The sequence below is a fragment of the Melospiza georgiana genome, chromosome 3 (assembly GCF_028018845.1).
Source record: "Melospiza georgiana isolate bMelGeo1 chromosome 3, bMelGeo1.pri, whole genome shotgun sequence".
NCBI lineage: Eukaryota > Metazoa > Chordata > Aves > Passeriformes > Passerellidae > Melospiza > Melospiza georgiana.
The window spans coordinates 19892893-19920124 of NC_080432.1; the positions used below are offsets into that span (position 1 = coordinate 19892893).

Sequence of the window (27232 nt, forward strand, 5' to 3'; positions counted from 1 at the left end):
TTTTTTTCCTTACTAATTATAATTTTCAAGATGTACCAAGCTTTCCTAAAAGGTTTGGAATTTCTTATTCATCTGTTTCCAAATCCTATTTTATTCACTTTTTTCTTTCTAATTTTTAATATTAAACTTTCTGAAAAGATTGATCATAAAACAAAACTGTCCAAAAAGGCACCTTTTTATACCAGACTGAAAATTTAAATACTTCCCAAAGAGGGTGTTATACACTGAAAACCTGTGAAACAGATCTGCAGAAGCCAGGCAATAAATCTTACATGTGGGGAGTAGTTGTCCATATCTTTTGTACCCTTTTCAGGCTTACCCCCTTTGATTTTAGTTAATTCTTTCATGCTGATGTACCATACTCAGGAAAGCTTAGGCTGTTTATACTATGCAATTTCCCAGTGTATTTGAAGAATAACATGTTTTCTTTGCCTTCAAGATTTATTCCAGATAATGTTACATTTGATGATAAGCCAAAAGATGTAGCCTCAGAAGTGAACATAGCTGCTTATAAACCAAAGTACTTCACATCTGCTGCTATGGGAACATCAAAGGTATCTTTACCATGTTTTTGTAATGCTTTTCTTACTTATTTAGTTTTGCTGTCAGCTTATGAATGATATATGTACTGGGGAAAAGATTCCTGTTGATCTCCACCATTTCAAAATAAAGACATCAAACATATTAAAAGATTTAAGCATGCTATGGACCTACAAGTTGCAACCCTGGTTTGGATTTTAAAGGGGATTGTGCTGCTCTTTTACAAATTATATCCAGAATTTTGACCTCATTTGTATCTCTGTGACAAGTTGCACATAAAATTAGTTTGTTATTTACAATCAAATCCTTTAATTTGCCTAAAATGGATGTTAGTGTATAAATCAATAAGAGCTTTTTTGGTAGTAATGCCAGGCTTCAACAGTGGCTTCCCTTTCTTGTAGCAATTTATTCCTACTCTGTCCTGTTGAGAGCCAGAATTTCCATCTGGCCACGAAGTGAAGCAGATTGGAGAAGTGATTAGTTGGGAAAGGAGCACTTTGTGCTGGATCATGTTTGAGTCAGATCAGTTCCAGGTTCTGCTCCAGGGCGCAGTTGCGCAAATGCTTCCATTGAGTCCATCACAATCCCTGTGTGATTCCATGTGTAATTCCTGCAGTCAATTGCTGCTGGAAGAGCAAAAGAGAGGGCTTGGTGGCTGCTTCAACTCCAGGATCTGTTGCCACAAAGGAAATTTGGCTCACAGAGCCAAATTTTTGTGTTGTGGGACCTGCTGTTACAGAACCTGACTGTGGAATAAATTCCAAAATTTATAATTAAATTCGGGTTACTAAATGGTTATTATAGTGAGTTACTGTAGTGAGAATTACTGTCGCTATAGGACATGAAGGAACACAAGCACACCACCGTTCTCAAGGTGAAGGAAAAAAAGGGAAGTTTAATTCTCTGACTCCAATATTTATAGTTTTACAAAAGTGACAGTGGATTGGAAGGTGACAGTGACACCTCTCAAATGACACTGGTCAAACCAGCAGTCCATCAACTCTCTCCTCCTCCATAAATAAATGCAAAACAATGAGTTATTTACAGAAAGTGTGTGATAAAGTTCACTACAAGAATGTCAACATCAGAAGGCTTAGAAAATCTTAAAAAACCAGGGTGACAAATTACTAACAGGTAATTGAATGAAAAGTATAAAATCATTTTCCCTGAAAGGACAGTGTTACAGTGTTTAGTTTCAGTGTTCAGCTTCTACAACTTGCATTCTTTCTTTTAAGGTAGATATCACATGGGATGAGACAGATCATGAGCGAGTAACATCACTCAGCAGAACTTTTAACAAAGAGGAGCTGCTTGACATGGATTTTCAAGCTTATTTGGCTTCATCAAGTGAAGAAGAGGAGGAACAGCAGCAAGGTACTTTAGGAATAAATATTGTGCACGAAGTCATTAGCTGCAGGGCTTTGAATGCAAATTATTTATGTATTTAAATGTCATATCTATAGAAAATGCTTTGAATATCATCTTTTACAAGGACAATATTTTATTTGTTGTATAATGATTGTGCCCTGAGCAGAATCTTTAAATAGTGCAGACTGGAAGGGACCTTAAAGACCATCTAGCTCCAACACCCTGCCAGCGGCAGGGACACCTTCCACTGGACCACAGTAGCTGCTTTCTGAATAGGAGCTTGCACCTCTGAGTGGAAAATCATTTTCTTGCTTTTTGTTTCTCCTCCTACTCCCTTTTTTCTCTTTTCAGTGTATTTTGACATCTCTTTGTCAAGTTTGGCAATATCTGCTTTTAATCTGTTCATTTCTGAGATAAATTATAGGCCCATAGAACTTGAAGTGTTTCCTTTTCAGAGGAAAAGTCCTAGTTTGAAATGCAAGTTGGATAATGACTAAATGAACAGGAACATCTTTAAAGTACTCTTTGATTCACAGACTTCTTAAGAATGTCAAGATTATTTCATATAACTTTGTAAGGTATATGAATCTTCTGCAAATGGTGCAGCAATGTTTAAATTCCTGATTTAAATTGCTTGTTTTCATTCTAAAATTCATCCTGCTCTTAGTAATATATACAGCCTAGATCACAAGGCAAATAAAATTTCATTAAATCTTAATTAGATCTTTCAAACAGATGTTAAAATTGATTTATACCACATTAAAGCAGGTTGCTGCAATCAGAGATGAGCTTGGAGCATGCAAAAAAAATTACAGATCCTTCTGATTATAGAATTGGGAAATCTTGTGGCAGCAAACTCCTCTTGGCAGTGATAATGTCCTCTTGTTTTTCACCTTACATGAAAACTCACAAACTGCACTGTAATGCACTTTAGTTTCTCTAGCAATACTTAGTGAAATCTGTAAAGGGGACCAAGGGATGCAGAGTGAAGCACTTAAATCTTCTCTCAGGTACAAGGCTATCAATTTGCTAAAGATAAGCATCTGTGATAGGGTGGTGATGAAAGCAAATATTCATGTGAACAACACTTCAGGAATTTTAAAGACTAAAATTTCCATTGCTGGGAAGGAAAAAAAATGACCTTAAATAATCTTACCACACTAATAAATTTTAAATCTGGAAATATCTAGGTTCAAATGATATTTTGAAAAGTAAGTTGCTAATAGAGGGATTATGTTGTCATGTCTTTAATATGTTCCTGACATTTTATCCATTCAGTTATGTGAAATAAAACAGGATTCCATCTGTCAGGGTTCCATCCAGCAGAATTACGTGGTGCTATGCACAAATGGGAAAAATCAATGTCAGCTGCTTGAATGGAAATGTAGGAGTCTGATAAGGAGGAAAAAATTTCCTGGAGTTCTATTTGTACTTTTCAAACTTATTAAAATGTTTTATTTTTAAAAGAGTTTTTGTTGGCCTGTTCTAACATGTTTTTCCATGGAATTTTTCAACTTAAAATATGTGCATCATGAATGTTAGTATTACTGTTAAACAACAGCTCTGTAACATCAAGGATTTCAGTGACCTGGAATGTTGTGGTTCATAGCACAAAACTTCTCCTTTACATTGCTCCTGAATTTTCTGGTACTTGGGTACATTTACCCCAGTTAGGAAGTGTTTGTGGCATTCATCAAATCCAGCCCATAATTGCTATTTTGACAATGTGGACCAGTGATTTAGTGTATGACACTTTAAATATGCTTCAAATTAAGCATTATGGGGTTTATGTCTAAGCTTTTAATCTGTTTTTTTTTTTTAAATCTTTACAAGAGCCACATCTTTTCTGCTCTTCTGCTTTGCACAGCACACAAATAGTGAAACAGACTCTATGATAAATACTTTTACAGGACTTTTTTTAATTAGCTGGTCTTGATAGAATCATGTAATATCCTGAGTTGGAAGGGACCTATGAGGATCACTTGGTCCAAGGTGTGACTCCACAAAGGGAAACCTAAAAGTTAAACCCAAGAGTTGTCCAAACACTGAACCCCACCAGGCTTGTAGGAGCTCCATGTGGATCCCTGCTCTCCTCAGTGGGAATCTGAGCAGGAAGCCCAGTCTCCTGTGGTATTTCACTTCCACTAAAAGACTCCACAGAGACACAGGGTCTTTTGTTTTGTGCTGCTGTCCTGACACCAGAGGTGCACAAGTGCAGTGAAAGAAGGGAGGGAGGAGTTTTTGTTTAAATAATGCTGCTAAATCTTATTTTCAATAATTAAGGTTAGATAGAATCAGACTAGTTATCAAATCTTTTTACAGCTCTGAAATCTATTTGTTGCAATAACTCATGACTACGTATATAAATTTAAATGCATGTATAGCATTTTATTAGGTAAGGTACAGCTTTTTCTCTTAAAAATTAACAGTATCCACATGTGTTTATATTTGCTAAAGCTATTACAGAAGGCTAACAAATGGAGGGTGACAGAAGTAGATCATGTGGTTGTTTATTATTGTCTGTGGAAAGAAGCAGCAAGAGGGTTTAGCAGTTTGAGTTGGCCAAGCCTGGGTGGAATTTCATGGGAATTTCAGAATGCAAATACCACAACCTGGTGATTTTCTTTCTGTGAAACATCAGAGACTTGATGCAACTGATGCAGATGTTGGATACTTTTCCAAAGCATGTTTGCAAGAGCTGTTGGGGTTGGTTTGTAGTTGAAGGTGCTTGTAAGGCCAAGAAGGGTCATGTCAGCCTTCCCCCTAGGAAGTTGATATCAGCTGTTGGAGTGTCCAGTAACATGAAGAACACATCTCCCTGTGCTTTTGCAGGCCAGTGAGTCCCTGCTCAGGACTGACCCTGATTGCCAGAGTGCGTTAACCCTGCCTGAGGTCTGGCTGGCTCAGAGCTGTGTCTGCAGTGCTGCCAGCTCACCTCTGCACAGACAGCTCCTTGAAACAGCAGCTACCAAAACCTGGTTTGCAAGGGCACCTTTAAAAACTGCACCCGGTGCACGCCCCTCAGTAGTTAGACTACACAGACCTGAAGGAAAATGCAAAAAATTCTTTAAAAATGCCAGAATTCAATGTTTACCATTCATTTACTGTTATCTGTTTGCATTCTCTTCTTCCATATCTTTTTTGCCCTGAAAAATCTTACAAAAAGGCACCAACTTTGGTAGGCTTTGAGTAAACTTCTTCTTGTATTCTAAATTTTTCAATTTTTTTATTATCACTGGGATGAACTAATGGGATTTGCACAAAACCTTGTTAAACTCCAGTGTTTTCTTTCACATTATTTTCTGGCTCACAACTGACATCAACACATTTAATTTTTCATAGTATGCTGTAGTGCAAAAACCTCTACCTCAGACTTGATTCTTGAACACTGGAGTATAAAGATTTTTGGTTTTAGTTCTCTGGGTCTACATGCATTGTATGTATTTTGATTTTTATTTTTTATCTATCTGAATTTGAGTAACTACCCTGAATAAAATGGAGACGTTTAGGACAATTTTTATGGTATGGCCATCAGCATCCAAGTCAGTAGCTGAGTTTTCTGCTTTGCCATTACATCATGGAAAGAAAATTCCCCTCCACCTTTAAAATAATTCAGCTTTGCTGCAGACCTCTTGTCAGATGTTATATCTGCTAAAAGTTTTCTACTGTCTTTAGTTTCTAAGGCTGAGTTTTTTTTAAAAAAAAAATCATCTACTCAGCTATTGCAAGATAATCTTCTTAAACCAAGAACATGATCTCTTCACAGCCCTGTGATTACAAGAACATGATCTCAGCTAACTCAGCTGCTAGTCACTGATTTAATTTATTGAACCTCTGCATTTGGTTATATTTGGTATTAATGTCATCTTTTAAAAACAACTTGTTGTATTGGAATATTTCTGACCAGCCTTGCTATTTGAACCTTCTTATTTTTAAATATTTTAGTACTTCTATGACTACTTTCTTTTGAAAACATTAAGAATGTGTTTGTATTTTATACTCTAAATTTCATCAGTTTTTGCCTTTTTTCTCCTTCCCAGGTTGATTGTATTTCTCTTGCAGTGCAGCAGTTAATGCCCCAGAACTTTTTGGTTTGTGTGTTTTGTTCAAAAAGCCTTTGAACAAGCTGTTGGCAGAAAGCATTGCTGCCTTAATATCCATCAGAAAGTGGTTCCTGATGTTGTGCAATACAGCTTGATACTTGAAAGCCATTGACAAGGTTATTTGAACTCTGAACAAACTTTGAGAGCAAACTCAGCTCACTTTCCTTTCTTGCAGCTGTTGTCAAATGTGCTTTATTTGCTTACAGAATTAAAAGCCCCTACAGTTCTTCTGAAGGCAATGTTGAACATTTGTTTTAAAACTGTCAGTTTTGACAGAAGAAGTACAAGTTGTATCTAAAGGAGAAAAACTGACAATATGTATTGCCACTTAAATTTCTCCTAGCAAAACAAGTGATAAATACAAACTGGTAGCCCCTTGCCTATCCAGGTTTTAGGGATCCTCTTTTAGCTTAAGGATTTTTTCAGTTCCCATGCAGTGCAGCCTCTTCTTTCTCAGGGCACTAGGAATAAGAAACAAGCAAATGTCTTCTTTTTCTACTTGTCTTTAAAACAGAGTTGCCTTTTGCTTTCTAGATGAGCAGATGGTTCCCTTTTAGATCTCAGCTTCTGATGAGAAAGTAGAAAAGCAGCTGCAGCTGACTTGTCCCCATGTGCCATGTGAAAGATGAGCCAGCAGGGAATGAGCCTGGCCTGGCTGAACAGAGCTTTGGCTGGAACTTAGGAAAGAAAGGAGGGTTTTATGAACTTTGGGAGAAGGGACAGGCAATTCAGAGGGACTACAGAGGTGTTGGGAGGTTGTGCAGGGAGAAAATAAGAGTCACAGCCGAACTAGAACTTAACCTGATTGCTGCTGTGGAAGACAAAAATTGTCTGTATAAATACATTTGTACTAAGAGGAGAGCTAAGGAGGATTTCCATCCTTTACTGGATGTAGAGGGAAGCACTGTGACAAGGAATGAGTGAAAGACTGCAATACTAATGCCTCCTCTGCCTCAGTCTTTAACAGTAATGCCCCTCTCTGGGTACCTGAGCTGGGAGCAGGAACAGGGAGCAGAAAGGAACCCCTTTAATCCCAAGGGAAATGGTCAGTGATCTGCTACACCACATAGAGACACAAAGGTCTGTGGGGCCAGATGGGATCCACCCAAGGGTACTGAGGGAGCTGGCAGATACCACATGCTCTCAGCCACTTTCCATCATTTTTGAGCAGTCCTGGATAATCAGGGAACTCCCAGCTCACTGGAATTTAGCAGAGGTAGTGCCCATCTACACAAAGGGCTGGTTTTAGAGATTTACATTCTACTCTGCTGGAAGGGACTCTAAACGTAATAATTCTAAAATCCACTGAAGGATGTGTGTCCTGTGAGTGATTTCCTTTGCAGGACAAATTGTCTTTTGTCTTTTCAGATCCTATTTTATTTCATCTAAATAAGGGAATTCTTAAACTGGCTACTCTGTGGGGTAATAATAGATGAAAATATTTTGTATTATCTTCTGGAAATAATCTCTGTATTTTAGGTTCATTTCATGAAGATTAACTTCAGTTGCTCATTTTCTTGAGGCTCTCTGTGATAACTTTGCTCTCTCCTCCTAGATGGTGATGTAGCTCATGAAATGGAAGATGACAAACCAAAGAAAAGCCAAAAAGATGATGAAGAGCAAATTGCCAAGTACAGAGAACTTTTGCAAAGCATCCAAGAAAAAGAGAAAAAACAGGAAGAAAAGGATATAGGAATGGAGATTAAATGGGTTCCAGGTAGGGTTTATTTTTTGTTTTCTTTTCCTGCCTTGGCAGATAGGCAGTATTGGTCTGCTCACAGGGATATAGTGTAAGGTGCTGAATTTATAGTAGGAGAAGCAAGCCCTTTTTTCCCCATAAATTGCAATCCATATTGTTTACAGTGAGGGAAATAGAAGAAATAACATAACTGGACTCAGTTCCTCAGCTCTAAGTTTCTCTTCATAGATCATTTTTTGCCAGGATTTTTTGTACTTGCTTTTTCAGTTATCACTTCATAGATGTTTTTTAACTAGAATTCATGTGTTTGCTATAGAGTCATAAAACATACTTACATTTTTAAAAATGAAAATCAGTATGATTTGGATACATAGTGTATAATTAGAGGAGAGTGGTTTGGAAGTGTTGCTTGCTTAACGCTCAAGATTTGGGGAGCTAAGAGGAAGAAATCTGACCTTCCAGTGAAACTGCTCTGGGAGAAAGCAAGGTACCAGGAATGGCTGAGGAACAGTGACATCCAGATTGACATCTGGAAATGAGTGAAAGGTGACTTAGCCATGTAGCATCCCAGCACAGCTCATCTGGAGAGCCCCACATGAGTGTCTAGTTCTCTTTTTGCTTTGTGACAAAAAGCCACTCAGACTGAATGCTTTCTGTGATGTGCAATGAGCCAGTTTAACAGCTCACTGCATCCACAGAGGGAAAGGTTTGCACTGGGGCATCACCTTGATCCTGGCCCAGAGCTCATTCTGACTGCCTGTACCAGCCCTGGCACTTGGTACGTCTCTCTAAGCCTAATTTTGTTTGCTAAAGTAACAGAACTACTCTGGAAAAGAAGTCTTGATATTTTCCACTGAGTTAGCTTGTCAGATAGGCAGATGTTCAGAGGGTTAAATGTGCAGCTGAAAGAGTAGGAAATGACATTCCCTTCTTGGGAGCAGCTGTGGCACTGCAGCCTCTGTCAGGACACAGCCCTGTTCTGTTGCTGCATGGAGCAAGACCAGACACATGCCAGGGTCCAGGCCCTTCACTGCTGATGGGTTAATCCCAGCCAGGAATGCATATCTAATGATATGATTTATACAGATATTATTCTGAGTTGTAACTCAGGTAACTGCTGCTGAATAGAAGTTCTGCTTGGTTTGAAATATTCTGGTTTCTGATGGTTCACTGAAATGGACTAAACTGCACAGAACAATTTTATTCCTGTTTCTTTATCAGACCTGTATTCAAAAGGATACATGGGCATTAAAAATTGTGTGCTTTCAAGCATGCTTTTATAATTCCAACAACTTCTGGCATGAATTCTGTCAAAACCTTTTTGGAAAAGCACGTATCATGCAGCCAGGACAAAAGCTCACTGACACAGTGTTGTACTCCATCTGTCCACAGCATGTCAGTACTTGCATTCACAATGTTGCTCACTCAGTAAATAATTCGTTGTGTCACTGAGCATTCAAGGCCAAGGAGTTTTCATAGCTAGACAGCTTTATAAGACTTCTACAGACGTTGACTGTAGCCACCTTTCGGAGTGAAGGTGGAAACCACAGGTGAATCAATTGCTGCTAGGAGTGTGTTTTTATTTATATATGCTTGTATTTAGGTGTTGTTAAAGTAAACTATTTTTTTGTGTTGGTTTTGGAAAACACGTTTGGAGGATATTTTGTTTATTATTCTTTCTGGTTTTTGAAGAGTTTTGCGAATTGTATGAAAGAAATCCTGGAAACATAAAAAAGTTTGAGCAACTTAATGTGGTATCATATTCAGGAATCTAGAGCAAACCATTCATTTTAGGAGATGGAAAATTGTTTTAAGGGAGATCAAAGGAAACTCTTCAGCCTTGCTTGCCTGAGAGAGCAAGAAGTTTTTTAAGAGGCTGTCCTTAAGACTGTACCTTGCATGTTCTGAGTAAATTGCATTCACATTTAGTGGCAATGGAGTATTAACTGTAGTGGAGATGGAACCCAGTTCTGTGTTGCAAGGGCTCTTGTTTCTTTGCAATGGAACTTGATTTTAGAAAATTGGATTTTTTACATCCTTACACCTAGAGTAACCCCTTCCCTACTGCAGCTTCTTGTAGGACTCCTAGGACTTTTGCTATGTCCTTATCTCTTTTGAGGGAGAGATGGTAAAAAAACCCAAAAAACCAAACAAAACCCCCCAATCTTGATAAATTTGACTGATTTTGTCTAAATTTAGCTGGATGTCCATGCACAGGGTCAGGTTTGTTCATACAATTTTAGGTTCAATGTGCATGTGTGCACAATGAACTTTACATGGCTAGTTTATAGTATTTGATGTTAATGTAGCAACTATGATTTTACAGTATATGTTAACATTTACTCATTTCTTACCCTGAAAAATGAGTGGTTTATTGAAGAGCAGAGGTTCTGGAAATCACAGAAGTCACTTGCCTTGGTTAGAGACTGTTCCCCTCCACTAGGGCAGCAGTGCCACTTCTGGCTGTTGACCCCTGCAATACATTTTTTTCCAAAACACAAATAATAAAAGTGAAAATGGGTGTCTTAAATTTGCTTTTCAGTCAGAAATTCAGCCATTACTTATTTCAGGCAGCATTTGATGAAGAGGTCCTGCACACCTGAAGGGGTTACTCTTTTATATATTTATTTTTGTGTTGTGGGGCATAGGCTGCACATGCTGCACAGTAGTTTATAGCTCTGGCAATTTATACGTGCTTGAGGCTGTGCTTCCTTATGGGAGGGAGGATAGTTAGTTATGTTATTTTTTCTTGAACAAATGTGCTCTTTTAAATTTCAAACTCATTTATGTTTAGTTGGAGCATTCTGGGCATTCACAAATAGTTTTTGTTGTATTCTCTGAAGACTCCTTAATTTTTTTCAGAACTAGTTTATGTCTGTTGAAATATTTTTATTATCAAGTTCTGCTTTCATGTGCTTGACTTATTGCAAAATCTTTTTCCTGTCCAAATGTTTAGTACATGGAAGAATTACAACAGTTAAATCTAGGAAGTTTTTCAGTTGAAAGGCAGATATTTGAATTCATTTAAATTTTAAGTTTTGGCAGAGTTATTTACACATGGTTATAGAAAGCATACTTTGTCATTGATTCAGTTATTCTTGAATCATAATAGTTTTAAATAAACCACCGTGCCAGCAAAAATAAATTAGATGTGATTCCAACTCTCTTTGGTCTGTTTCTTCTAGGCACAAAATCAGTGTTATATTCAAGCATCCATCTGTTTTCTTAATCATATCTGATTTAAGTAACAATTACTATGAATCCTTATCCAGCTCCCAAAGCTCCCCTTAGAAAGTGAAAAGAGAGAAGACCACAACTGCATTTTCTTGATGATACTCAGCCAAGTTTTTGGGGGCGTTTTTTGAACTTCAAAACTTTTCCTTTGGGAAGAACAAGATGTAAATATTTAGCTAGGCTTAGAGCAAAATTTCAAATTTGTTCTGGTCAGAAGTAGAACTGAAGGCTGTGGTGTCCTTAAAGTGCAGAGTAAAGTCCAAGTGTACAGTTAGAGATGATGTTGAGCCCAGAAAGGCTCGTAGGAAATATTTATTTAGACTCCATAGGAAATATTTCCATAGGAAATATTTATTAGACTCCATCTGGGTCACTGATGAGTGTGTCCCTTCCTGGAGAGGCCTCAGCTCCTGCAGCACGTGCTGAGCTGTGAGGGGGCTCACACCTGACAGCTGCTACCTGTGGTGGGTTCTCACAGGCACTTTTACTGCTTAGGAAAATTTGGCTGACTTTAAATATTTAATCTTTGGAGGTGACAAAGTCTCATGTTATCAGGGTACTTCTGTTTGCTCTTCCTTTCAGCTCCCTGCAACAAGGTGTTTCATTTTTTGGTGAGGTATTACATACAAGATGAACTTGCTGTTTAGATTTCCTGAGAACAGAAATGTGTCTTTCTAGCCTCTAATAGCAGTGACAGTTGCAGGCTGTTAAAGTTCCATAAGTTTTCACAACTGAGTTTTTTGGAGAAGTAAAAATTCTGCCTGCACCCATCCCTTGCTGTCCCACCAGTGTGAACAGAAGTATGTTTAGGTTTGCTGTAGTATTTAGCACACATTTAATCCTTTACCTGAAGTATGATTTTGTTGCATGCTAATACAGATGACCTTTTTCTTTTCCCCTCTTTTCTTGCCCTCTTTGTGAAGATTAAATAAAACTATTGATTGATTAATTCTAAAAAAAAAAAAAAAAAAAAAAAAAAAAAGTATATCAATAAGGGTATATAAGTTAGACCTTTCTATGGCCAGCTAATATTTCTACCTAAAGTAGACAATTCCTTTCCCCTTCTGGAATCAAAATCCTTTTGACCACTTAAATACACTCTTATGCTCGGGAAGTGGTCTGGACAGTAGTTTCTAAGCCATTCTAATCTGTGGAGAAACTCTAATGCCTTTCATGAGACTGCCAAATACCACAAGAAAGGGCTGGATTTTCCTCCAAGTTCTTCAGTGCCAGATGGATCAAATGATTCAATTTTCCAGGCAAATAAATCAGAAATATTATAACTTCCTTTCAGATTTTGGGTCTCTCTTTTGCTGGAGTTGTGACACATATTTTTTTTAATTCTGTATTTACTATCTTCAAAGAGAATCTGCAAGGTTGTTACCTGACCAGTAATTTTTTCTATAAAAGTACTACAAAGTATTCAAAGTTACAGTGGTGCAGTTTCAAGGAAGCTGATGACTCTCCTTTCATGGATTTTGAAGATAACTAAATATTTTTTTCTTGTTGTATGAGAGTTTCTTACTGGCATGTTTTTAGTCAATCTATGCAAAATCTTTCCTTTATGGTGGCTCTGATTTGTTTGCTGGTGAAGTACCCAATTTTTGTGGTTGTGACAGTTTGCCACTTACTGTTCATTCTGGCATCTATCCAGAGTAGTAGAAGGATCCTTTATCTTGTTTTTGCTCCACTGTTTTCCTCCTACAATCCTATGGTTTAATATGATTTTAGATCTTGTCCATACTTCATATTTCAGACAAGGTGTAACCAGCTCCCCAGCCTTGGAATGATTTTTGGAGTGTCAATGAACTCAAAAACAGAGATTAGTGTTTGCAGTTTTTCAGAAGAAAGGTTCAGCCTGCTCTTCTGGGGATGACTAGAGCTGTCCATGAAAGCTGCCCTGTTGATTCCACCACAGTCATTGCTTTCAGTGCCTCCATACTGAGGAGAGCTGTAAGGAATGATGAGGAATGGGGACTTGGCAACTGAGAAATCTGGGAGAAAGAATGGGGTCTAGTCTAGGGCATCTGGAGAGGTCTGAGTATGGTTTCCAAGCAATAAAACTGGGATGAGGTAAGTCAGGGCTGGACTGGTGTGGCAGAAGAGGATGCTGAATGGAGACCACTGGAAGTAGGACTGGGGAAGAGACAACAAATATCAGGCTTGGAGAGTGAAACAGAAGCAGGATTCCTACAAACTCCCAAGAAAATTCAGTCACTCTGTGGGAGACAGTGTTACCTGTAGGATATCTGACTGATTTGTTACCAAAGCTTAAAAAAAAATTTAGTGAATGAAACAAGGAATTGCAGGTAGGAGAAAAATATTTCATTGCCCAGGCTGTTACCTCCTACCTCCAATGAAGTCAATTTCATTTCTTCCAATGAATTGTGCTCCAGTGTATTGCAATTAAGTCACTTAATCTCCTTAGATCATGAGGTTTTGTTTTTGCAAGTGCCCATCTTCTGAAGAGTGGGCTGAATGTTCGTGAGGTGCATCTGAAATATCTGAAATCAGTTTTCATCCTCATAACATCCAAGTGCTCTGTGATGCAATGAGTTTTACAAAAGTATTCTTGATATGTATGGAACTTTTTGCCAAAACTACAAGATTGCTTTTAAATGAAGTGCATATTCTGGATTTAAGTATTCTACATGGGAATGCTTCAGATATTTAATGGATTTATTTTTAAGGTGATGTTCTTCCATCATTGACTACTCGAAATGTGCATTCTTATAGGAAACTTCATTCTCTTCTGTTTACAAAAAGCTTAAAGGTTAGGACACACTGGTTTATGCAGATGAAAGTGTTGGGCATGGAAACAGTGGATGTCTGTGCTAAATTACAGAATTTAATATAAACCTAATTCACACATCCAAACTTAACTGTCTGATCCTGTTAGGCCAGAATTATGTGTTGCACTTCTATGGGGTTTACTTTTCTAGAATGAAAAATACTGTGTTCAGCAGAGATCCTACAGCATTGTCAGAGCATTGTCACAGAGGCAAAGCTTCAGCAACGTTACTAATTCAGGATTTTAACGAATGATGGTGTGGTGCATTAAACACAAGGGCTCTGTGTATGTCTGTTGGTTTTGTTGTGCATCTGTAGGCTGCACAGCTGAATGTCTGGAGAAGAGACCTTTCTGAGGAGCAGTAGGAGTGTTGGGGATCAGATACCACATAGCAAACACTTCTTCTGACTCTTGTACAGTTCTTACTGAAGGAATGTTTTATTTGGAACAACACATCCTGTAAAGCAGTCTTCTTTATAAAGATGGGCTTTTAAGCAATATTTGTGTTGTTTGCACAGACTTGTTGAATAAAAGCTAGATATTTGCAAAGGAGAAAACAGTTTATTTAAAAAAATTGAGATTCATCATATTTTTTAAAATTTACTGTGGCTTTTTTCCTAGGGCTCAAAGAAAGTGCTGAAGAAATGGTCAAAAACAAGTTGGAGGGAAAAGATAACCTGACTCCATGGCAAAAATATCTAGAGAAGAAGAAAGAAAAAAGAATTCTTAAGAAAAAGAGAAAGGTAATGTTTATATTGGCCATTTGAGAGGGTGTTGTTGTTTGTTTTTTGTTGGTAATATTTGATTCAGATAAACAAAATAAATTTTTCAGCTGGCAGTGCTATTTTAAGGTTAGAATATGCAGTGGTCATTCATGTGGAAGTACTGGGAGTACTTCATCAAACCTACAGAGGAAAAGGATATTCAGCATACTGCTGATCATACATATGCTTACACAAAACATCTTTTATCTACTTATGTTGCTGTAAAGATAAGTTAGTCCTAATAATAATTGGCTTTAATTTGCATTTTTAATGCATTAAAGTGGTCTTTTTGCTACTGTGTGCATATCAATTCAAAGTTGTTATGACAATGATAATTGTAGTTGTTATGACAATGATAATTTGGAAATTTTGAGGCTAAAATAATTCAGACTTGTTTCCCAAACCTGTAATAACAAAGAATTAATAGCTGTGAAGAACTATTCAAATTTCAAATTGCAAGAGAAAAAAAAAAGCATGTGGCATGCAGAGTCTAGATTTTCTAAAGTCTCAAATTACTCCCAGTGTAACTCCCATTGCTGAATGACACTTGTAAGAGTAAACTCTACACCTTGAGTTACTTTGTGCCTGTCAGTTAATTTTAATTGGCACTTGATGAGTAACTTCTTTAAGTTAATAAGTGCTCAAAATGGAGCAAGCAGCAATGCTCAGTAGCAGAGCAACTTTCTCTACTTTAACATGCTTGTACAGTTTGGTAAATTAAGTCAAGGAGCAAGGTGTATGACACACTACTGCCAATAAAAAAAATTGTTCTTTTACATCTGAACTCCAGCTTTTTGAAATCTGCAGCACAAAGTGAACTTTCTTACTCAAATTTGTCTCCATGCATAGCATTGGTGAAACACAAAGTAAGGACATAACAGTGCTGATCCAATTTTGTTGGAATGGTTGTCTGATATACAGTTTGGGGATGTGCCTAATAAAATGTATGAAAGAGGGTTGAAATTGTCAATTTTTCTTTACTATGAATTTTTACTGTGCTCTGGTTTTCTGATGTTCCATGTACAGTATTTTAGTTTTCATCTTCATAGCTACTAAAAACATCTTATTCAAGCTAAACTTAAATAGTTGATTGACTGAAATAGTGTTGAAATAATCAAATGTTGATTGAAATAATGTTTGTGCTTTGTTACAGGCTGCTGCTGAGAAGGAAGAGAGTGAAGATGAACTTCCACCTGATGTTGATCTCAATGACCCCTATTTTGCTGAAGAATTTGAGAAAACAGGTCAGTCAAGACAGGCAACTTCTAGAGTAAATCTGCCCTTTTGTTAAATATTGAATTTCCAAAACAAAGTCAGGCTGGACTGAACACAGAGATAGAATGTTCAGAATCAAATGAAGTAGGTGTTATTTGCCTAAAATTGTTATTCCTATAAAATGATGAGTATTGTAATACATGGAATGGTAAGAAATATTCTCTTGGTTTTCAACAGAGACCATGAGTGATCCAGTTTGTGGGTATGGCTGTTAAAAACAAGCTGCTCCCCTAAGTATTCCAGAGAAGAGAACTCCATTGCTTTTCAAGTCTTTCTATTTAGGAAGAGCCATATATATATGGGTCCTTTTGAAGCTCGGGTCAATTACAAAAGTGTCAAATGTTTTTGCATCATAAACAAAGTTGTCTTTGAGAAGAAATCACTTTTCTGTTAGTCTGATACACATTTTTACTGGAGTACTCTTGGCTGCTTAGAAACCCCAATAGTGAGATGTAATATTTTAAAAAATAACTTGCCCAGTTTAGATTTTTAGGATACCTTTTTTTACAAGCTTTTTATTCTGATGTTTAAATTAGCTTTTGCCATGGTAACAGCAAATTTATTTGGAGTGATTTTACTGATTAAAATCAATAAAGGTAAATTTCTGATGTTCCATACTTTTGGGAGCCAGATCCTAAGGGTGGCTTATATTACTGTATATTAAAAGAAGAAAAATGACATAAAAACAAAAGAAGAAAACAAACATAAAGAAGGTAGCAACTGATTTACTCATTGCCAGTCTATTGTTTGGTTGGGGGTTTTTTGAGCATAGTAGTGCAGATCCAAGTTCCATTTGGAAAAGGTAAGTTACTTTTAATTTTATACTTGCCAGCACAGGCTTCTGTCCTGAATATTAAAATCTATCCTAGGACAAAATAAATAACCAATCCCCCCCAACTCTGGATGATTTTGTACTTAATAATCTGAAATACAGAACTGTAGAGTGAGTCCTGTCTATGTTTTAGAAAAAAGCACCACAGTTGAAAGTGTCATGCAGTGCTGTTTTCTGCCATGCTTTCTGAGTGGCTTGGGTATAGGCTGAAGGAATTAATTGTAAAGATAACCATTCCTTCCACCAAATTGTTTAATTGTTCTTTAATACCAAGGTTACCTAGGTACTCTTACATGATGTGTGATGTTCTCTGTGAAATATCTGAAAAAATATTTTGAGAAATTGAGAAAGTGAGAAATTGTGTCCTAAAGGGGCTCAGCAGAGAATGAGCTTATCTGCACATATGTAAGTAAACCTTGTCCATGATATGGAGAATAGACTTTAAAGTTTGTGGAGTCTTTGAGGATAGTTAAATACACATAGAAGTTAAGGAAGTGAAGCTTTTGTCTTCAAGATTGCTGATAATTACTGAGATACAGGAGAAAAGCAGGACGTGGTTAGCCCTGGGGAAGTTCTAAAGGGGCAGTACAGTGGCTGGCTGGGAGCCAGTTTACATTTTAATGGTAATTACACAGCACAACTTTGGCATTCACCAAATTTACCCAGAACAGCCTCTGTCTCATAGCTGGGGTTGCTTTTAAACACAACTTATCCAGTGAGGGAAAATGAGTTACAGTCATCTTTGAACTTGGCTGTAATTCTGCCAACTTTGTACTTAGGGTACAGGCAACTTAAATGGCCATCATTTTTCACAAGCCTTCCACAATTCCCCTGGAAGACTGAAATTTCACCCTTAAATTGACTGTCAGATTATTTTAGATGATGCTGAAAAAGCATATGACAGGATTTATTTGCAGACTTACGTGGACCAGTGCAGAAACTGATGATGCAGTAGTGCTGGATTCTTTTGTTGGCTGTAACATGCATGGGTCTTGTGTAGCTTGGTTTCTGTCAAGAGCTGAGGCAATTGCAGGGATGCAAGAGGTTAAGGAGATGCTAAACCAAGGGCCTAAAAGCTCTGAGTGCTGTGCAAGGAAAACTGGAATTTATGGGAAGTCCACTGAAGGATATGTTCCTCAGATATGTCTTTGTTCCTGATGAGCAGGAAATGATTCTTACACTCTGGGTGCTTCACTTGGGAGAGGCAAGGAAGAACAAATTCTTTGTGCCTGCTGTGCCCAAAAGCTGTGTGGGCTTCATGCTAGTACTTGCTTTGCACAGTTTTCATGTTACTTTTTAATAGTACCACAAAGTAAAATGTCAGATGCTGCAGGCACATGAGCCTTGATGATCCATTCTAGAAGCTTGACTTGAGTTTCATATTGTCAAGGAAAAAAAATTGTCACTTTAATTTTACACTGATGCCCATACTGTTTCAGAAAGCTTTCTAAGACTTGGGTTTGGCTTGGCCAGTTTCACTGTTACTGCATGAGCTTCTGTGGGGTCTTAGAAAAGGGAGACAAAATGACTCTTGTAGCTTAAACTGTTGAAAAATTAATGGCTAAATAGAGTAATTGCTTATTAACATGAGAGCAAGGCCCTGTTTTTGGTGATCACTGAACAGTTTCAGAACACATTAGACCATTAAACATAGTTTCTGTTGAACCTTTGAGGAATTCTCCATGCATTATTGTAACTCCTATTAGTTCCAAACCATTAGAGGCATTCTCATGATCTAATTTATGATGTATGTAGGAACTGATGGCTCTTTAAGGGAGCAGTATCAGTGCAAGGACCTAAGGGCTTAACAACAAAATCAGAGTACAGTTGTAGAACCTGTACTTGAAATATCAAGTAGATGAAAAGATTCATTTACCATGTGTCTTTGCAAGGCTTTTGAGACTGACTCAAGTTTCTGAATGAGGCAGAGGTCTTGTGAGAGGAGTTTTTGATTTGGGGTCAGTTTCTGTGTCTCAAGTCCCAAAGGTAAGGTTAGCTTTTACTGCCAGCTGGAAGGTTGTTGATGTGCAAAGTTAATGTTGCAAACAAAATTCTTGAGCTGAGAAAGAGTCAAATGGCAGCTTGAGTGGGAATTACAGCAGAAATGGGACACTCCTTACACTGCCTGGTGGCAGCTACCAATTTAGTTCTGTGTCACACTGAAGTATCTTCTGCTGTAGGTGGGACAAATCTGATTAAAAGATGGCAGTGGGGATGAAGTGTTAGGAAAAATCTGAGGGATTGCAGTTTGCCATAAGTGTGCAACAAGTGTGTGTGGTGGGACTACAGAATGTGTGTGGGAAGAGGAGGGACTGTAGCAGGAGTAAGTTAATAATACAAAAAAGGATGCATTTGTGAATTTTCAAGCAGAACCATTTTCAGTATGATGATACAGATTTTTGAATCCCAAGGGTGATTTTAGGTCCCAACCTGGTTTTACTAGCTGCAGAGTGTCAAAGTAAGAAATAAAGAGTTTACTAATTTATTTATTCTCATGGAGATGAGCTCAGTTTGATACCAACTCCTTGTTCAGCCCCATCTGCAGCCACAGAATGCTTTGATGGCATAAGGATCACTTCTGTGATTCCCCATAGAATGAAAGAGGAGGGAAGGTGTCTTGAATGACTTTTCTTTGGGAATTGTGTACAAAGAAAAGAAATTTATTGATCTAACTTCTCATATAATTGTCTCAAATTTTATCTCTGTGCTCCTTTTCTGTAGTTTAGCTATTTCTGAAAGTTAGAAAGCTTCCATAGTTGTTGGAGGCCTACAGAAGACATTTACTTCTCTCCCTTCTACACATCAACCTAAATAGTGTAGTTTAGGTAACAATGTCATATCTGAATCTGCTTTTCCTGCACATTTTCTGGAACTACTGAACTAAATCAATAGTTCAGTTGTTCAGCTGATGACTTTCTGCATCAGGATAGTTTATTTTTTTTGTGGTGGTGGTTTGTTTCTTCTGGAAATCCATTTCCAGTTTGGAATCCATGTAGAAATAGTCAAGGGAATAGTCAAGGCAGAAAAAAACCTTTCTCAAGAAATACATCCTCTTCCAGAGTATCCTTAGTGATGTAACTTGACATGTGTCTGGCATGTCTGTATTTCCAGTCTGAGTACAAACCTGTCCTAACAAAATGAACCCAAATATCTTCCCTAAGAGTACCCCCAGTGGACTGCAGAAAATTGCCTGGGAATGTCATTCCAAGCTCAAAGGTCAGAGTGTGTGGTTCAGGTCAGGAAACCTTCTGCTGTTCCTGCTTTTTCTTGATCAAGATCTCCGGCATTCCAAAGAGAATAATTTGATATTGTAGGATTTCTAAACAAGTCTGTTTTCATTAGAAGTGAGGTTTGGCTAATGTCTTATGCTGTTACTGTTCATTATGTCTGTCATTATCAGCACTGTGTATCTGAATGCTAAGGGAGCAGGGGAGCTTTCTCAGAACAATATTCAGTCTGAGCAGAGTCAATCATATTTTAATTTCCACTAGAAAATGCCCTGGGAGTGGTGTGATGTCATGGGTTTGCCTGCACTATTGTGATACTTCTCTCTACTGCTGTATGAAAAAGACAAAATATTTTTAAAACCATGGTTTTACTGTATTAAATGTTGCTGCCTCCTTAAACTGAACAACTATTCAAACCATTCAACAACTGAACAACTATTCAAATTATTTTATTGCTTTAAGTCTTCTTTGTTTTTCTTAACTTTGCAGCCTTTTTCCACATCTGACATTCAAATACTGAGTGCAAGAAAATGAGATTTACTTAGCAGTTCTAGCTATAGGTAAATGATGCCCTCATGCATAAGCTTGGATAAATCTGTTCATGCCTTGTATTTGCACTTAGGTGTAAAGAAGAAGCCAGAATCAGTAGAAAGTACCTCAGAAGATGAAGATGAAGTTGAAAAACAGAAGGTAAAGTGATGTAAAATGTTGCATTGCATGAATTCTGCAAGTATTTGGTGTGTGTTTGTGAGTGGAACTGCAGAATTTCATAGGATTGCAGTAGAATAAAACTATACAATTTTAATAGTGAGAGCTTTCGGAACAAAAGCTTCCCAGAAGTTTGTGTGTTGGGCAGTGCCAAGTTTTTATTTTTTTAACATCAGTATTGTATGAAACACTGGTGAGTTCAAACCTTGTCCCATCTATTTTTGTCCTTGAAGATTAAGTTATTTGCTAATTTGTTTCTTTTCATCCTTTCTCAGCACAAGTTAACTGAAGGAATTACTTAAATCCAGATTTGTTAATTTTTATTTTACTATATGAATACTAGTATTAAATTGTATCCATTAGTTATTTCTAAGTACTGGTGTACAATTTTCAGATGAGATTATTACTGTGTTTCAAAATTGAATGTGCATATTTGCATTCATTTTATGTCTAATAAGAAGGAAATCAAATTATCATTTTATGTCTAATAAGAAGGAAATCAAATTATATTAATACTAAACCTCAAAATGTTAAAAGAATGTTTTTGGATGAAATAATACTGCCCTGATGACCCTATTTAAGCTTATTTAAATTAATGTAGACTCATACAGGCTTTATTAATGAGATACTGCATTTTTTCACAGAAAAATTTCATTGTATACATGGAGTTTTTTATTTTGTGACAGGCTGAAATGGCCCTACTGATGATGGATGATGAGGATGACACCAGAAAACATTTTAATTATAAAAAGATTGTAGAACAACACAATCTGAGCAAGAAGAAAAAGAAACTTCTTATGAAAAGGAAAGAATTACTAGAAGATGACTTCCAGGTAATTGTGTACTTCTTGACTTTGTGACTGGAGCAGTTCCTGGAATCTCATGAGCTGTGAATTCTGAAGCAGTTCATGTTTTATTAGGCTTAAAAGCTTTGCTGTCATGGCAAAAGTTGACCTAAAATAAATGCTGCTTTATTCCCTTCAGGTGAATGTTGCTGATACAAGATTCCAAGCCATGTTTACTTCTCCCCTGTTTAATTTGGATCCTTCAGATCCAAATTTCAAAAAGACAAAAGCAGTAGAAAAGATCCTGGAAGAGAAAGCTCGCCGAAGAGAAGAAAAGGAGCAAGATCTGAAGGAGGCAAACAAGAGCCTGGAGAAGAAGGTGGCAAAGAAAGGAGAGGTTGCCAAGAAAGCCATAGATCCTGCCCTGTCAATGCTAATCAAGTCTGTCAAACATAAAACTGAGGAGTTTCAGGCACGGAAAAAGCAGAAATTCAAATAACTGAACTTTGATTTTCCTCAGCCTTTACTTTAGTCCAAGCCCTGCTAACTGGAGACATCTGTTAAAGTTACTGTGAGCTGCTCTAATTCCTGTCCACCTAAAATGTCCTGAAAATTCATTAACTATGTTGGTGAATTGTCAAGTGTTCATAGTAATAATCATTCTTTTCCTATGCCACAACAAATACTGTTTTGCACATATGTAAGGAAATGATGGTTTTGGGCTGGTTTGGTTTGTATCATGTCATCTCTTACAAATAATGGAAGTGCTGAAAATGGCTAAAAACATCATAATTATGGGTTTATCTATAAATAATAAAACCAGTTCTGCAGAGGTTTATTGCTGAAACTAAGTGGTTTTCAAGTTTTTAATCCCACAGAAGTCTGTAAAACATACCTGTCCTGATAAAGAAGGTAATAATATAACTACAAATGGAAGAAATTTTGTATACAAATTTTTTGTAGATTTTTTTAAATATTGCATAAATGTTTTATTCATTTCTCCTTTAAATACTTGAAGGTCATAGAACCAATTCATGGAAATATTTGCATTTAGAAGTATTTCACTAACATCTTTTTGAAATAAATATTTTAAATTGGCCCAAAACAGTTTTGTGTACTGGTTGTGGTTTTTTTCTTTCACACCTAAATGACATTAGATCAGAATAAACTTTTTGCTATTGTTATTACATTTCCATCAATATAATACTTACACCAAGTCTTCCAGCGTTGCAGTGTTAAAAAAGGGGAGGTGGGAAGGGGGAAAGGAAAAAAATCAAAGGCAGATCTAGATGATACAATTTTAGAAAACATGTTGTTTCACCCCACTACTATTTCTATAAACTATGCATTATGTACTTAAACTTAAAGATTTTGTTATACTGACAAACAGCTAAATAAAGATTATATCTGAATACTTATGGTCAGTGTGAAAACTAATATATATAATGCAAAAGCCAATATCCTGTTGCAGTCCTCTTTTTTTTTTTAGCAACACCCTCCTTTTCTCTCAAATCAGTCTGCCCTACCTCAAATTGCCATCTGAGAAGAAGAAAAGTACTTTGAGGAATTTCCTTGGTTCAGTTCAGTGCTGTCAAGAATATCAAGGGCTTGAAATAAATAAAAAAATAAAAACTTGGATTTGGACCTCAGGTTAAAATCTGTGAAAGAAAGCCAAAGATTTCCGGAGGGTTTGTGGAGTGCATGTTATTTCCTTGTAGTTTTGTCCAACAAAATAGGAAGCACCTGGTAATGTGGAAGACAAAAGCTGCTGTCCAAAAGCCACATAGTTTTGCATGCCAAAAACTTGTGTTAAAAAGACTTGCATTTGTTCCTGACATATTTTGCGTTGTTAAAAAAATGTAAGGCTGATCTTTGAAAAAAGAAGTCAATGATGCAAAAGTGGAAGCACATTTTTATTGGGAAGAAAGCCATAGAAAGTTTTTCTGTGACTATTAGGCAGGAGCCTCCTGAGTTCCTGGGGGAGATCTTGTGTAGGGCAATGAGGATGTGGTGGAGATGGAATAAAGTCTGGGGGTGAAAAAGTTTAGTTTCCAGATGTCCCTATCCACAGCAGGAGGGTTTGGATTAGATGTTCTTTAAAAGCTCTATCCTGCACAAACCATTCCATGGTTCTATGATCCTTTAGTGGCTCTCAGCAGTGCAGTGCAAGTTCTTGCTAATGTTTAATACACAGTATAACCTGAGTTCACCACCAACAGGAAAGCAAATGACACTTCTCTTGGTGAAAGCAATCTGTTAAGAGTTATTATTTGTTACGAAATGGAATTTGGCTAGTGGATGAAACTAAGTGTTATTAGGAAGCCCTATAAAAGTGCTGCATGTGAAAAAGGTGTATTTTATGATTGGCTTTTTGCAAATATTAAAAATGAATATTATATGTGTTTTGTTATAAAGTTATATTGTACTCATTTTATTAAGTAGTGTGTTAAATACAGTTTTAGATTATAACATAATGTTAAAATAAAAGCTATGCTATGTAAGATACTTTTCTGAAAGAGAGGACTCGCAGTGAGATAGCAGCCACAGGACGCCTAAATCTTTCAGAGAAAAAAAAAATTATTGCCCTCTTATCAGAAGAAATGAACTTCTTCCTGCCTCACTCAGCCCTGAGGATGCAGTCGGGACTCAGAGGAAGAAGTTGACCAGATGGAATCCTGTGTTTGAATGGAATTTATGCATCATGGATGAGGTGTATGAATATGCAACAGGCTGTTGCTTTTAAGGGCTGATCTTCTGTTAACGTGTGTCCCTGTATGCGTTTTTGGTCTTATTTTGCCCAGAAAGAGGTACCCAGACTGTCCAAAACTCTTTGTTTTTATTGTCTAATTCTATTACTATTTTTTAACTTTTTTTTTTTGCTATTAAACTTTTAAAATTTTAAAAACAAGTTATTAGCGTTTTTCACACTCCAGAAATAAAATTTGTCAAAATTCCTTTTAAAATCTTAAGTCTGGTGGGCGAGCTCCCGCTGGCTGCCGACTGGCAATGAAGCCGACAGCCCACGGGGCAACTCAGTGCCCTGATGGCAGCACCATGAGGCAGCCACATGCAGGCTCTCCACGTGACGTCACAGGGCACAGCAGGTGACATCATGGATCAGAATGAAACTGGTGCTACTAGAAAGTCCTACGGTAAGTGCTGCAGAAGTACATTTTGTCAAAATTCCCTTTAAAATCTTAAGTCTGGTGGGTGAGATCTTGCCAGCTGCCGGCTGGGAGCGAAGCCTAGGGCCCATGGGGCTGTTCAGTGCTCTGAGGGCGGCGCCATGAGACGGCCTCACACAGGCTCTCTGCATGACGTCACAGGCTGCTGCGGGTGACATCACGGGCCAGAATGAGATTGCTGTTATTAGGAAGTCCTATTTAACTGCTGCAGAAATATAATTTGTCAAAATTCCCCTTGAAAACTCAAGTCCGGCCGGCGAGCTTTTGCTGGCTGGGAACGAAGCCCAGGGCCCACAGGGCAGCTCAGGGCCTTGAAGGCAGCGCCATGAGGTGGCTGCAAGCAGGCTCTCCATGTGACCTCATGGAGCACTGTGGGTGACATCACAGGCTAGAATGAAATTGTTTTTATTAGGAAGTCCTATAGTAAGTGCTGCAGAAATATAATTTGTCAAAATTCCCTTTAAAATCTTAAGTCTGGTGAGTGAGCTCCCGCCAGCTGCCAGCTGGCAACGAAGCTGACAGCCCACAGGGCAGCTCAGGGCCCTGAGGGCAGCGCCATGAGGCGGCTGCGCGCAGGCTCTCTGCGTGATGTCATGGGCCACTGAGAGTGACGTCATGGGCCAATATGGAATTGGTGTTATTAGCAAGTCCTATAGTAAGTGCTGCAGAAATATAATTTTTCAAAAGTTCCTTTAAAATCTTAAGTCTGGCGGGCAAGATCCTGATGGCTGCTGGCTGGGAATGAAGCCTGTGGCCCACGGGGCAGTGCCATGAGGCTGCCTATGTGCAGGCTCTCCACGTGACGTCACCGGCTGCTGCGGATGACGTCACGGGCCAGAATGAAACCAGCGTTATTAGGAAGTCCTATAGTAAGTGCTGCAGAAATATAATTTGTCAAAATTCCCTATAAAATCTTAAGTCTGGCGGGTGAGCTCCTGCTGGCTGCTGGCTGGGAACGCAACTGACATCCCACGGAGCAGCTCAAGGCCCTGGGCAGCGCCATGAGGCGGCCGCGCGCACGCTCTCCACGTGACGTCACGGAGCGCTGAGGGTGACGTCACAGTCCAGGCGGCGCTGCGGGGCCAGCCCGCCCGGGTCAGGGCTCACTGTGGAACCTGAACCCGCTCGGGAGCAAACTGTGCCTTACTACTGCTGCCATACGGACACCGGAGCGTCGGCCCTGTCCGCCCCTGCGTTCCGATCGCTCTGTGGCCGCGCCCTGCGGGGTCCCTCGAGCTGGAGCGGGCTGCGGGCGGCTGAGCGGCTCCTGCTGCCTCCGTGTGATCCTCGCGTGTGTTTGTGTTTCTCCCGGCGCCTGCCGAGCATTCAGATTTACTTTTGCAGTGCAGTCAGTGCTTCGGGCAGCTTCCAGGTTGAAGGAGACCAGGTTGCTCAGAGCTCCATCCAGCCTGGCCTTGAACGCTTCCAGGGATGGGGCATCCGCAGCTTCGCTGGGCCACCTGTGCCAGTGCCTCACCACCTTCACAGCTTGGAACGTTTTCCTAACATCTGATCTGAACCTATCCTCTTTCAGTTTGAAGCCATTCCCCCTTGTTCTGTCACTCCAGGCCCTTGTGAATAGTCCTTCTCCATCTTTCTTGTAGGCTCCCTTCAGGTACTGGAAGACCACAGTTAGGTCACCCCTAAGCCTTCTGTTCTCCAAGCTGAGCAACCTCAAATCTCTCAGTCTTTCCTCAATGAGAGCTGCTCCATCCCTCTGATCATCTGGGTGGCTTCTTCTGGCCTCACTCCAACAGCTCCATGTCCTTCCTGTGCTAGATCCCAGATCTGCATGCAGCCCTGCAGGTGGGGTCACGCCAGAGGGGCGGCACAGGGGCAGAATCCCCTCCCTCCCCTGCTGCCCGCAGGGCTTTGGATGCAGCCCAGAACCAGGTTGCCTTCTGGGCTGCCACAGCACATTGCCACGTCACGTCCAGCCTCTCATACACCAGCACCCCCAAGTCCTTAAATAATTTTTGTTCATGTTCTTCAGGAGTCACATTACTGTGTATTCCTTCAATACTGTTTCATTAGCTACACAGATGTCGGACACCAAACTGCATGACCTCCTTGACCCAAGGAGGGTCAATATCAGGATTGATGGAAGTATGATAGCCAGGAAGGAGAACCGATAAATACTAGAAGTTTGAAAGTGAAAGGATGGGTCCAATGGGATCTTCCAAAGCGGAAGCAGCAGGTTTCTAAGTGAAATGTAAGTGGACATTAATAATATTTTGAGATGGAAGTGGTTTGAGCAAATTAACCTGATGAGAAGGAAGTGTTATAAAACTATTAAGTCAACCATATGTAAAAATAAATATATTCTGTGACAAAATATGCAAAGGCCTAATTAAGATTCTCAGTCTGAAGTAACGCTCCCAATTAGTGTTTAAGTGGCACCTCTATCTTAATTTTCATATACAAAGGCAGAGTGAGACAAAGCAGCTGCTCAGACCCTCTGGCCTGGCCTTGCCTTGCCATTCCCAGCCTCTGGCTGCCAGGCAACAGCTCTGTGACATCGCAGCCGGTGCCAGCACCTGGCACGGAGCCCGTGGGCACAGCTCAGCTCGGGGTCAGGCCCAGCAGCTCCCGGGGCAGCTGTGCCATGCTCCGCCCGGGGCTCTCCCTGCTCCTGGGGCTCTGCGTGGCCTCGCTGCTCCCCAGCACGCCCAGAGCTCTCAGCCGTGCCCCCAGCAGCGCGGCCCGGCTGCCCGTGCCGGC

The 27232-nt window shown here is 38.9% G+C and overlaps 1 protein-coding gene across 4 annotated transcripts in view; it reads left to right on the plus strand.

The window, feature by feature from the left end:
* The window catches only part of ESF1 (ESF1 nucleolar pre-rRNA processing protein homolog), a 31206-nt gene extending 8775 nt beyond the window's left edge, over positions 1 to 22431 (plus strand). For all 4 annotated transcript variants that reach the window (XM_058021353.1, XM_058021356.1, XM_058021355.1 and 1 more), the window contains exons 7-14: positions 440 to 554; positions 1776 to 1914; positions 7567 to 7728; positions 14357 to 14478; positions 15653 to 15743; positions 20456 to 20523; positions 21228 to 21374; positions 21526 to 22431. In XM_058021353.1, coding sequence (XP_057877336.1) covers positions 440 to 554; positions 1776 to 1914; positions 7567 to 7728; positions 14357 to 14478; positions 15653 to 15743; positions 20456 to 20523; positions 21228 to 21374; positions 21526 to 21825 — 1144 coding nt within the window. In that variant the 3' untranslated portion in view covers positions 21826 to 22431. The remainder of the gene's footprint in view (positions 1 to 439; positions 555 to 1775; positions 1915 to 7566; positions 7729 to 14356; positions 14479 to 15652; positions 15744 to 20455; positions 20524 to 21227; positions 21375 to 21525) is intronic.
* Positions 22432 to 27232: the final 4801 nt, after the last annotated feature.